Source organism: Mus caroli, chromosome 2, assembly GCF_900094665.2.
Source record: "Mus caroli chromosome 2, CAROLI_EIJ_v1.1, whole genome shotgun sequence".
Classification (NCBI taxonomy): domain Eukaryota; kingdom Metazoa; phylum Chordata; class Mammalia; order Rodentia; family Muridae; genus Mus; species Mus caroli.
Window position 1 is genome coordinate 117,904,254 of NC_034571.1, and position 13,178 is coordinate 117,917,431.

The following is a 13,178-nucleotide window of genomic DNA, read 5'->3' on the forward strand; positions in this document are numbered from 1 at the left end:
CTGTTATTATTTCTAAATTAAATTAGGATTCCACTGGTAAGTTTTGATAGAGTGAACTGTATTGTCACTTACTTGCAAATTATGTACAGAGTACAAGGCAGAGCTAGCTACAAATACTCATGATGACATAGGACTCCCTAATAACTAGGACGCCATAATATTCCTATTGGAATGATTACACTTAGAATTTAGAGACTGAGATCTTGGCATCCTGCTCCAGCTGACACCCGCTGCTCTCTTGTCGCAGGTGGAGCCTACTACCTGATTTCCCGGAGCTTAGGGCCTGAGTTCGGTGGGTCAATAGGCTTGATCTTTGCTTTTGCCAATGCAGTGGCTGTCGCTATGTATGTGGTGGGATTCGCGGAGACTGTTGTGGATCTTCTTAAGGTAATTAAAGCTTTTCTTTGTACCCACAAACCGAACAATGCAACTTAACTTTCTATTACAGGGCCCTAGGGGACAGTTTTATGTCAAGGTAAGAGGAGGAAAGCTCAGTATTAGGACAGGGGCCCCATGTATGACCTCAGGTGACCTGGCTTTGAGTTCAGCTCTCACCTTACCATCTGAGAGACTTTAAACCAGTTTCCTATCATCTGAGGCTTATTTTCTAAAGCTGAAAGAGGAGCTAATATTACTGCTTTGTGCATTTCACAAGAGCTCAATACCAATCAGGTAAAAAGGATGTATATGGAGAATGTGTAAAATACAAAGCTTCGGGTAGAGGGTGGGCATTCTCTCCTGCAGCCACACTGCTGTTACACACAAGGTTCCCAAAGGTGAAGAAAGTTCGAACATGAGGACAACACTCTGTACAAAATGAGGACTTCCTTAGCTAGGTGTCCCACCCACCCAGGTGCTCTGGGAAGAAGCTCTGTGAGCCCATGTAGTGTGACAACTCCTCACCTTCCTCTCATGCTAATAAAAGGTCTGATGGAAAACAAAACAAAACAAAAAACCAAAACAAACCTCACTGGGAGAAGTTACATGAATAAATGAGCTCATTGTGTATTTCTTAAGGTATGCTCTCTCCAGGAGACGCATTACTGAGTCTGTGTTCTTTGTTCTTGAGTTAAACAACACTTATTTTCTGGTATTCATATTATAAAAATAATTTTTATTCTTCTAAAATTCCCCTTGGCACATAAAAGTAATTAGTCCTTTTGCTAAAACACAACACAAAAGGTATGGATGTACATATATGCCTTTGGGTGCCACAGTAGTTCCCAAAGCTGTGACTTGAAGGAATTTCTAACATCTCTAGCCCCTAGCCTTGCCTATCAAAGGCCTACATCACAGATAAAATAAAATTAGAATTCTTTTGACTCCTGGAACTTATGAATATTTCATTTTCTTATTGTCCTATGTGGCCCCACAACACACTGTACTTGTGTACAGTATCTCTTCTTGTTGACTGTTATAAGGAAGACTGAATGCAAAGAGCTATTCTCTAATCATCTGAGAGATTCCCTTTCCCTAGGAGAGCGATTCAATGATGGTGGATCCAACCAATGACATCCGCATAATCGGTTCAATCACCGTGGTGATTCTTCTAGGAATCTCAGTAGCTGGGATGGAGTGGGAAGCAAAGGTGAGCATCTCTAAATAACACTGTGACAAGTGCTGGCCAGGACCTGAGTTCATCACAACAATGAAAGGAACACCATACTCACAAAGAGAAGCTCATTACAACAAAAGGCATTAAGTCCACGCTAAGCAGGCATCATAACACTAAGCACCAAGTCTGGTCACGACTGCCTTGTTTCACCTTGCTTCCTGCCATTGCGGAGACACAGCCAGCAAGACTGATGCACCCTTATGTGCAACCATTGTTCATAACAGCGCATCACACACTGCAGACCCAGGTCTCATCTTCACTCGCTGAGCAGAAAGGAGGGCAATAGATTAAGCTTCATCTGTGCAAGGAGAATGTCCAGATTTGAATAGTCGGTATGGTTGTTGCTTCTAAGTGATCCCCTTCTCTGTGGTGTCACAGGCTCAAGTGATTCTCCTGGTCATTCTTCTCATTGCCATTGCAAACTTCTTCATTGGAACTGTCATCCCATCCAACAATGAGAAGAAATCCAGAGGCTTCTTCAACTACCAAGGTAAGTCATCACCAGTCAGTCTCCGCTCAGTAAATGTGTCTATACTATTCTCTCCATTATTACCTTATCCTTTTCCATTTTCTTTGTACTCAAGAAGATAAACAAGCATGGCTTCTAATGACATTTCAAAGCTCCTTCTAGATGTCTAAGACTTAAATGTGTACCTACAATGATAGACACCTCGATACTCAGAGAAGGATAAGCAACAGTTTCAAGTTGACTCTACTGCAATTCTAAGGATCTGTTTCCACATAGAAATACAGAAGTCAAGAGTGTAAGCTTCTCCTATGTGGAAAATCCAACCCAGTGATGTTTCTCTCACTTCCATTTCAGCATCTATATTTGCGGAAAACTTTGGGCCAAGCTTCACAAAGGGGGAAGGCTTCTTCTCGGTCTTTGCCATCTTTTTCCCAGCTGCTACTGGGATTCTTGCTGGTGCCAACATCTCTGGAGACCTGGAGGTATGAAGTTTCCTCTGCTTTGTAGCTCTGGTGGTGGGAGAGTGGTTTGATTATTAGAAGCTTTACAAATACGACTTAGAAGATGAGAAGTCCCAGAGACTCAAGAATAAGGGTTTCTACATGATGTCCTGGTTACTTACAAGCTCTTTCTCACCCTCTCTCTCCTTTCATTCTAAATATGGCCTCCCAATAATAGAGTGCAATTCTGAAGTCTTTGTTCAGTGGCACCCACAAACAGTATACTCACAGTAGCTCATTTTCCAATAAAATGAACAGAACTCAGTGAGTTATTATGGGAATCACACCTTCCCCTGTATAATAGATAAGAATACAAGACATTTGAAGAAACACAAAACAAGCAACAACCAGCCGCATGAACACTTAGACCTCAGTTCACAGCGTTCTCCGTTAAGTGCTACTTGGGTCATTGTGTCAGCTACAATGGTGATTTCTATATTTCAAAGAGGATCACTTACTAGCTACAGCCAAAACAAAATCAGACTTTGTGTTTCTTGCACATATATGTTGGAGATCATAGGCCATCCAAAAAAAAAATTAGAAAATCCACTTCAAAGGAATCCCAAGGACTTAGAGAGCTGCCTTAAGATTTATCCCCTTCTTCAAGGTCCTAGATTAATCACTTCCTGGTTCACACTCCACCTCGTAAGCAGAGGACTGGGATCGTAAAGGACAGCTTGCATGAATCACTTCTGCTGATATCCCATTGGTCTGGATTTTGACTATGTCCTTACCTAGTTTCAAAGGATTCTACAAAACACATTCTGAAGAATAGCAATTCTGTAACCCAATAAATTCTGATGGGTTCCAATATTACAAGGAGAAGGCTTAGAACATAGGAAGAATTTCTTTTGAAAAAAGGACACTGGCTTTACTACACACACACACACACACACACACACACACACATACACACAAGAAGACACAAATCTTAACATATTTATAATAAATTTCAGAAGATCAGTATTTGCAAGAGTCATCAGGAGAGATGTGTTAAATGAAAAGCATGCGTGGGCCAATCAATGAGCTGGTAAAACAAAGATACCAAACAAATAGCTGTTCAGTTGGTCAGGATTGGTTTCTTCAAGGAGGAACACGAGGGGAAAGGCTGGAAGTTAATTACTAGGGAAGAACAAGGCAATCCTGGGCAGAGGAAGCAAGCAGAGTCTGGTGTGAGAAACCTGAGGACAGCAGGGAGTCTCTTGCTTGACAGCTGAAGTAAACCTGATGAGGCTGGGAGGCCTCACCAGCTTCACCCAAAGGGAGCTGCTGGGAAGATGCTCTCTGTGGAGCATCAAACTCAGGGGAAACGGGGGCTTTGCCTTTGGGTTTTTTCATTGTGTATCTTCAGAGATAGCATGGGCTTAGTCGATGCTGACTGAGTGAGTGGGTTAAGGCACTTAGATACTAGGGACCCACCGTCATGGTAAATTCTTGAGCAGAGCGTTGATGGCAAAAGAAAGGTCATGTCAAAAGTTAAAAAGTCAGAACCTGTTCAAAATGGTTCAGCTCCTTCCCTCACTTAGTACAATTCAGTTATGAGCTCCTGTTTCCTCTATACCTAGGAAAGTTCACTGATAGGGGCTTCCAGAAGCTACCAGCAGGCTTTGAAATTAGAAAATATCGTACTTTCTTTAGACTCCTTAAAAACAAGTTGCTTAGTCAATTCATCTTACTTCATGCCTGAATTAAGGCCATTCAGGAGAGGTAAAAAGCTCTGCTTTTGTTAGAGTTAGGGACAAATGGAAAGAATGTCTTTTACTATAAGCCATTACAGATTCTATTCCATCCTGTTCTTTTAACACTGGTTTCACCTTATTGGATTGATTTTATGACATAGTACACGAGGAAGAGGAGGCTTGGATTTAGCAAATGAGGATAAAACAGGTGACTTCCTCCCACCTCCTATCCAGTTATGCTCAAATGAAGTTGACGTGACATAAGCACGTCACCCAGATCCCATGAAATTTGTGTGTGGGGTGAGCATGTGCCTGCTGGTGTGTGCGTGCATGAGTGTGAGTGCACTTATGAAGGCTCCAGGTCAATATGGACACTTGGTTTTGTCTTGACATACTGGAACCTGGGGGCCATCAACTAGGCTAGACTGGCTGGCCAGTGAGCTCCAACCATCCACCTGCCTCACCTCCCCAGTGCTGGGATTGTCAGCATGCCCCGACACCTGTTTGCTTCTCACATTCCAGCCTAGGCTTGACCTTACCTTGTAAAATGAAGAGACTGAAGAATTTAGTAGATGATCCTTTTTTGCTCAGCCAAAAAGGTTTCTCATTTGGTTGGTTGGGTTTTGTTTGTTTGTTTGTTTGTTTGTTTTAATTAAAGACAAGCCTAAGCTCAGTATAAAACACACATATGCCCATATTGTCAATATGCCTGATATGTTTGTATGTCTGATGCATCTACATACAATTCACAAGGAAACAGAGGTCTGTTGTACTTCTACAACATCCCTTTCGATGGGAGTTCAACTGTCCTTAATTGAGCACTGAGTTTTTGTTTATTTGTTTTTGGTTTTTTTACCATTTGGATTTGTTTATCAAAAATAGAACTACTTTTCTCCTTTTCCTTTTTATTGAAAATAGATTTTTTTCATATGATATATTCTGATTACAGTTTCACCTCCATGTACTTCTCCCAATTCCTCCCCCCATTCTCCCCCATTCAGATCCACTCCTTTTCTGTCTCTTTTTAGAAAACAACAGATACTAAGGGATAATAATAAAGTAAAATAAGATAAAGCAAAAAAAAAAACAACCAAAAACCAAATATAGAACAAAATAAACAAACAAGAAAAGAGTAAAAAAAAAATCAACACACACACAAATAAATGCATATAGACACAGCGATATACATGTTCACAGACACAAGAATGCCATGAAAACACAAAACTGGAAGCCATAATATATCCATAAAGGACTTGCAAGGCAAAACCAAGCAAACCTGACTTGACATCACAAGACAAAGAACCCCCAAAGACGCTGATGAGTTGGTTTTGTGTTGGCCATCTTCTGCTGTGCACGGGGCCTGCCCTTGGGAGTAATTTATTTCCCCAGTGAGACTCCCTTGGAAAAAACCTAATTACTCATTTGCAAGTGGCTATCAATCAGGGACTGCTTCTGGGTTAGGGATGGGGGTATGTATGTACTTTTCTTTTCAGCTCTAGGTCCCCATCTGGTACAGACGCTCTGTGTATTTATAGGTGGCACCAGGTTTTATATTCTGTTGTTCACTCTAAACCAGTGGATCTGAACCTGTGGTCATGACCCCTACGGGGGCTGCATATCAGCTATTTATATTATGCTTCATAACATTAGCGAAATCATACTTATGAAGTAAGAATAGTTAGTTTTATGGCTGGAGGCCATCACAGCATGATGAAATGTATTAAAGGGTCGCAGCATTAGGAAGGTTGAGATGCACTGACAGTCTGCTCAAAGACTGGCCACTTGGTGCTTTGCTAGTTGGTTTCTTTAGCTTTGCCTTAGGGAGCATAGTTTAACATTTTGAGAATACTGAAAAACTCCTAGTACTCTGATCATTATTCAGTTTATCCTCTCCTCTGCATGTTTCCCCAGGATCCCCAGGATGCCATCCCCAGAGGGACCATGCTGGCCATCTTCATCACCACCGTGGCCTACATAGGTGTTGCTATTTGCGTAGGTAAGAGAAACACCTCTGACCTCAGAATTACAAGGAGCCCAGTGGTTCTTTGTGTCTGATGGATTTCAATGAAACAGAAGTAAGCAGAAAGGGTTGGGTTTTTTGTTTTATGTTTTATGCAGCAACTTCACTTCCTTTCTTAGTACTGAAGGGTTTGTATCTTGGGTGTGGACAGTGGGTGATGCAATTGAAATGCAGCGCAGGCATCTTCAGATCAGTGTCCCGCCTTGCCACCCTTGCTGACTGTAGTGTTGAGAAAGCTATCACTCCCAACACTCAGTTCTCTTGCCCTGTGAGGTAAGTGTGAACCAGAGCAGAGCAAAGGATTAAAAAGAAAAGAAATCAAAACCCAAACTCAAACATGGCAAAGGAAATCATGAAAGATGGCGAATTCACAACAATATCGCCAACTTGGAAGTGTCATTGACACCAACTGCCAGAAATCAGAGCAGACCCAGCTGTTAGCTGTGTGGAAGCCAGCTCCATGCTTCTCAGTGAGCAGAGGGTGCATGTGTGCCTCTTTCTTCTGCTCCCAAGGCAAGCTTTGTATCTACCTGCTGCCTGAGGCCACACCTCCTCTTGGGGCCATTGTACACTCATGCGCTTAGTGGGAAGGAGGGAGTATGCTTTCCAACAGGCAGAGAAGAAACCCTCTTCAGTGCATAGTGGGAAATGCAGGCCCAGGTTAGACAACTAGGGAAGCCTGGGGGCCATTTGACCAAAGAGTAAACTCTAGTAGCCTCTGCTTAGTATAAGAAAAATTGGGAAAGTCCGTATATCTTAAATTGGTTTCTGAAGAAAAAATGACAACCAAAAAGCAAAGAGCTAAGACTTTTGCCTGTCTTGCTGTATCTTGTATGAGGAACCTGGTAAAGTGATTTACTGTCCTGTGGCATTCCGTGCTGAGTTACACAGGAAGACATTTTCTGACTCAATGCCTTAGGACATCAACAACTAAAGAGTAACACTGAAAGCCACCTGAGTTTAAGTCTTCCAAATGTGGTTAGGAAATAGAAAAGTTGAGGGAATGAGTAGCTAGAGAGGCTCTTTGAGTTTCAGGCAGCAATTTGTGTCTGTACTTTGCCAGGCCATGAAGACCTGTCATAAAGAATCGATGTTAACAGTGGCTCATGGCCTGACATTTCAGGACTTGGGACAGATCTTTTATGCAGGTCACAAAATATGTGGTTCCAAAAAGATGGTTAGATGTAAAGTGGCCATTACAAAGAGGCAAAATCTAGGTGGATGTTTTTTTCTTAACAATCAGCAGTCATAAGTTCAAAGTGTACAGAGAGGCTAGCAGGCAACCTTTCAAGTCTGTGATAAAATGCTTTAGGAATTTCATGATCGACAGAAGAATATACTTAATTCTCACCCCCTACAAATAATTCCTTTTCTATCTATCTATCTATCTATCTATCTATCTATCTATCTATCTATCTATCTATCTATCTATTTGTGATATATGTATGTTCACATGTATGCTTGTATGAATGTGCATTTGTGAGTGCAGATGCATGTATACCAGGAAGTGCATGAAGATCAGAGGACAGCCCGAGCCTTCACCCTCAAAAACAGGGTTTCTTTGTTGCTTACTGTTGTGAACAACAGTCTAGGTGACCTGCTGTCCTGCAAACAATCACTTGCCTCCCCTTCCCATCTCAGCACAGGAGCATTGTGACACCAGGCCTAGCTTTACATGGGTTCTAAGGGTTCAAATGGAGGTGCGCATGTATGTACAGTGAGCACTTTACTGACTGAGCCATGTCTCCAGCTCCTGTCCTAATGATGAAAAGGCTTATCTAGGATTAGAACCAGTGACCTCTCACACTAGAAGTAAAAAAAGCATACCCTCAGAACAGTGAGCCACCTTGCGAGCTGTCTTCAAGGTAGTAATAATAAAAGACAGCACTGGGGGAAGTGAAAAAGCAAAATGAGAAGCTTTAGTTGACACTTGGCATACAAAGAACCTTTTACATCGTTTTTAAAAATCCTAACATATAGTGTACATATATATCTATATATTTCAATAACTATCAAATACATAATGGCAGAGATTACAGTCAGAAAAACTCATAGGGGTAGTAAAAAATTAAAATACATACTGAGTCTCTTTTCTTGGTTTCATTTCCGTGATATCTTATTCATATACATCATTGTATCTTCTCATCCATGCCCCTATGATACTTTCCTACACCGCCTTTTCCTCCATTTGTTACACTCCCACCTCCTAAGTAAGTTCCAACTCTACTTTCCCATCATATTTATGTATATGTGTAGGCAGATGTCTACATCTACGTCTACATATATGTGCAAGTATGTAAGTAGATACAGATTTAGATCTAGATTCTCATATGAATGGAAACTTGTAATCTCTTTCTTTTTGAGTCTGTCTTATTTTGCTTGGCATGATAATTTCTAGTTTCAGCTATTTTCCATCAAGTAACATAATTTTCTTCTTCTTAAGAACTTCTTCTTAAGAACTCATGAGAAGGACCAGGTTCCGTTCCTAGGACCTACATGGTGACCCCCAACCATCCATGACTCCATTTTTTAGGGACTCTGGTGTCTTTTTTTGACCTCTGCAGGGACCAGGCACATACATGGCACACATAAATACACACAGGCAAAGCATGCATACACAAAAAGAAATAAGTAAATCTAAAACAAAGTTTTTTCTTTTTAATACAATTCTGTTTCTGAGAATCTACCCTGGAGAAATAGTCTAAGATTTAGAAGAAACAGTTAATGCATAATGATATTCATGAGGTGATGTTTATGGTATAAAATAATAGAAGTATTCAAATGTGTGAAATTAATTAAATAGAAAGAAGTCTGATTGTCTCGTCATTAATATTAATGGTTACTTAGGAAATGTTAATATTTTATCCCAAATATTGCCCTATTAGTTTTTTTGTTCAGTTCACATACAAGGAGATGGATTCCATCACAACATTGACATAGGCATTTGTCTGTACACTTGGTTCTTCATCTTCACATCCCCACCCCACCCCCTGCTCTTCCCCACATCTTCTTCATGACTCTCTCTTCCCCATGTCAGGTTTCCTCTTATCCATGTCCCATTAGCCTCTCTGTTTCTCACGTCCATTCTAGCTACATGACCTACAGACACATACATACACACACACACACGTGCGTGGGTAATTTTAAATCTAGATTCTACATCTGAAAGAAAACATGTAGTATTTGTCTTTCTGAGCCTGGTTTGTGTCACTTAGTGTAATGATGTTCAAACATGTCCATTTTTCTGCCACTATCACTTTGTAAACATAGCACATTTTCTTCATCCCTTCATATGCAGATAGACATTGACGCTACTGCTATAGCCTGACTATTGTGGACAGTGCAGCTGTAAGCATTGATGTGCATGCATCTTTGTGATATGTCTACCTAAAACCTCTTGGGTATATATCCAAGAGTATATATGGCTCTTACATTCAATCTATTTTCAGTCTCTTAAGCAATATTCATGATGGCTTCCATAAGGGACTACACAAGTTTGCATTCCCACCAACAGGACTAAGAGCTCATCTCTCACCATATCTCCATCAGCTCATGTCATTCTTTGCTTTCTTGTTTTCTAAATTAATTTTACTTTTTGATATTGTACTATAACTACATGACTCCCTGCCCTTTTTGTGTTTCATGTTCCTTTAAGCATCTTCTGCAGCATGGGTTTGGTGAGCATCACTGCCTTAGCCTGTGCCTGTTGTGAGATGCCCTTGTTTCTCCTTTGATTCTAAGAGATAACTTTGGTGGATGTGGCAATCTTGCTTTGGAATATTTCATTTCAACTCTTCTTGGCTTTGGGGTGGCCTGTGAGATGTCTGATGCTATTCTGTTGCTTCTGCCTTTTTAGATAAGTTGGCACCGCCCCTTTACAGCTGTGAAAATGCCTTTTCACTCTGTATTTTTGACATCTTGATGGAGAATCTTCTCTCCTCACATCTATTTGGAGCCTTAAATGTTTCTGGAGCTTGGATGTCTGTGTCTTTCTCTGAATTTATAGAATTTCTGTTATAATTGGTAGCTTTTTTTTTTTTTTTTTTTACACCTGTAGTGCTGGCCTCTTTCTTCTGTGCTGTAGATTCTGAGCTCTAGTGTCTTGTTCACATCCCAGAGCCCTCAGATGTGGCCATTCTTGTACACTGCTGTGGGTTCCTATGCTGACATCTGAGGGCCATGCTCCATCAACCCCACCCTCCATCTCTGACTTTCTTTCCTCTGCCTTTGAGGTTCCCTGGGACCAGTCCTGTGGCAACATTTATTTCAGCCACTGGTTTTTCATTTCAAAGCTTCTGTGTTCTTGTTTGTTTGTTTTGCTTTCCAAAAAATATATCTCAGTTGCCTTGCTGATGTTTCACCTCTATTGCTGATCTTCTCTGTTTTCTCTGTGTTTGCTGTTTCCTCTCTGTGGTCTAGGTCAAATTCATCTAATAGTTTATAATTTCTTTTAGGATATTGATCATATTTACCAGACAACTGAAGTTGTCACCGGAATTTTGCACACGTTGGTGTCTTTGGGTTTCACACTTATGGAGTTAGATCTCCTGGGTGAGTTGTGCTGCTGGTTTGCTGAAGTTTCTTTTCTTTATCTGTTGTAATTTATGCATCTCCTGGTTTAGATATCTCTTCTGGGTGATGTTTTTTTAAAGGGGAAGGTCTTTCCTGTTTAGTCACTTACTCTTGTAGTCTCAGTCCCTACTACCAATCAAGAAGGAGGGAACAAACCTCTGTACCCACAAAAACATCAAACCATGGGGAACACAGAAATCCATCTAAAGTCATTTACAGCCACTGATCCATCACCAGTGATCATGAACTTAGGATGGCGTTACTTCAGAATGTGCTGTAAAATTAGAAAAAAAAATGAGATACAGGAAGAGTTGGAGAAAGATGAAAATGAGGAGGAGAGAGGGAGAAGAGAGCAAAAAGGGGGGATTTAGGAAAAACACTGATTGTGAAAAATCTTCAAAATCAAATGGAATAAATATAATAAATAGGATAAAAATAAATATAGTAAATAGGATAAAAACTTAGAAAGAAAAGATAGCAGTGTTAAGAGAAAAAAATAATCTGAGTTGGTGAGATGGCTAAGTAGGTGTTAAGAGCAAGCACTGCTCTTGCAGAGGACCCAGGTTCAGTTCCCAGCACCCATGCTGGGTGGCTCACAACCACTTATATCTCCAACTTGAGAAGACCCAATGCCTGTGGCCTCGGTGAACACCTGAACTCAAGTACACACACGCACACAGATAAACACAGACACATAACTGAAAAGAATAAAAGGAATCTGTTTTAAAAAAGAAAAAAAGCCAATAAAGCAAATTTAATATACTATAAAATGTAGGGGATGGGGGAAAAGGAAGAAGAGAAGAGCCAGAAAAGAAACAAAACGAAAGAAGATGTCACCCCAATGTAGTGATTTAAAATAAAATAAAATAAAATAAAATAAAATAAAATGAATATATGAAGAAAAATAAATATATAAATATTTAAAAGTTTCAAAAAATACAATACAATGAAAGTACTACTAAATATACAGGAAAGGAGAAAAAGGGTGGGAAACGATGTTAGAATGACTTCTGTCTGAGTCTTCAGAATCAAATTGCTAGTTACAAGCCTTAGGGGAGGGGAGTTGGTTGCACTGTGGTCCCGTCCCCGTCTCTCCTCTGGGTCATACTGTTGTTGAGTCTGTACTGGACTAGTGCCTGCACCTGCAGACTGCACTCCGCAGACTGCAGCTGTCTTCCTTCTGAGGGCGTCAGGGGCCTCTGCTGGCCACTCTGCTCTTCTGTAAGCTGGACAGGTTCTCTCTCTGTCCTGAGACTCCCAGACTGTGGACAGACGTGCCTGTTCTTGCAGAAGATGTCTCCTAGGTGCAAGGGAGCAGCCATAGCTCTGAGATGGAGGCAGAGGACCTCACTTGGCACTGCCAAGGGCTCCTGAGGGCTGGAGGGTGCAGCTGCTGGTTTTACACACACCTCTAGAACTTCGGAGTTCTTGGCCTCAAAAGCATTGAGTCCAAATCTCATTGACAAATCTCTCTCACTGCTGCTGCTTCATGAGCTGGTGAAATCCCTGTCTTTCCAAATAGTAACAGAGGAAGTTAAGGGCATGAGGGCTTTGGGCTTCTTGGGGCGGGGCCAGGCGGGGCGAGAGCTCCCTGATCTTCATCTAGTTTATCTTTCTGCAGTGGTTTCTGAGTCCCAGCCATGGGCCTAACTGCGCAGGGGCAGTTCTGCTGGGCTTGCTTCAGTGCAGCGACGCATCTGTATTTAGTTCTTTTATTTTCCTCATTTCATGGATTCCCAACGGTTTCCCCACATTTCTATTTGGGATGAAGTCTAATATTTTGCATTCCATCTTTTTCACCAGTGCTCACATAGGCAGACACCATTCAACCATCTTCCCAGGAGATACTGTCTTCATTATTCAAGCATTTGAGTTACGTATACATGACCTGAACAAGGAGGGCGCCAATAGACATGCCAACATGGATGGGGGTGGGACATCTCAAGGCTTCATCCCTACACAAAGAACTATAGGGAATTAAGAAACTCTGAGAATAGAAGAAATGGTCCTCCCTAGGGAAGAACACAGTAATTGGTGATCCAATGTCACATGGTCAGCCCTGAAAACATAGACAAGTAACAGTATACAGACAAAGCATGTTGTATTTGTATGTTTAGAAATGCACTCAAGAGCACACACGAAGACACTCCCATGTGTAACAACAATTAAGGAAAAAGAGGCCATGAATTTGAAAGTGCAAGGCAGGTGGGTATGTGAGAGGCTTTCAAGGGAGGGAAGAGAAAGGGGAATGATATAATTACATTATAATCTCCAAAAAAAGGTTTTAAAAAATGCATCTAAAGTAGAATTATAACTGTTTCTA

At 41.1% G+C, this 13,178-nt stretch overlaps 1 protein-coding gene across 8 annotated transcripts in view; it reads left to right on the top strand.

Moving 5' to 3' along the window:
• Slc12a1 (solute carrier family 12 member 1) overlaps nt 1-13,178 on the top strand; it is a 77,562-nt gene that overhangs the window by 16,288 nt on the left and 48,096 nt on the right. For all 8 annotated transcript variants that reach the window (XM_029470805.1, XM_029470782.1, XM_021183397.2 and 5 more), the window contains 5 exons: nt 248-387; nt 1,478-1,588; nt 1,994-2,105; nt 2,439-2,566; nt 6,175-6,259. In XM_029470805.1, coding sequence (XP_029326665.1) covers nt 248-387; nt 1,478-1,588; nt 1,994-2,105; nt 2,439-2,566; nt 6,175-6,259 — 576 coding nt within the window. The remainder of the gene's footprint in view (nt 1-247; nt 388-1,477; nt 1,589-1,993; nt 2,106-2,438; nt 2,567-6,174; nt 6,260-13,178) is intronic.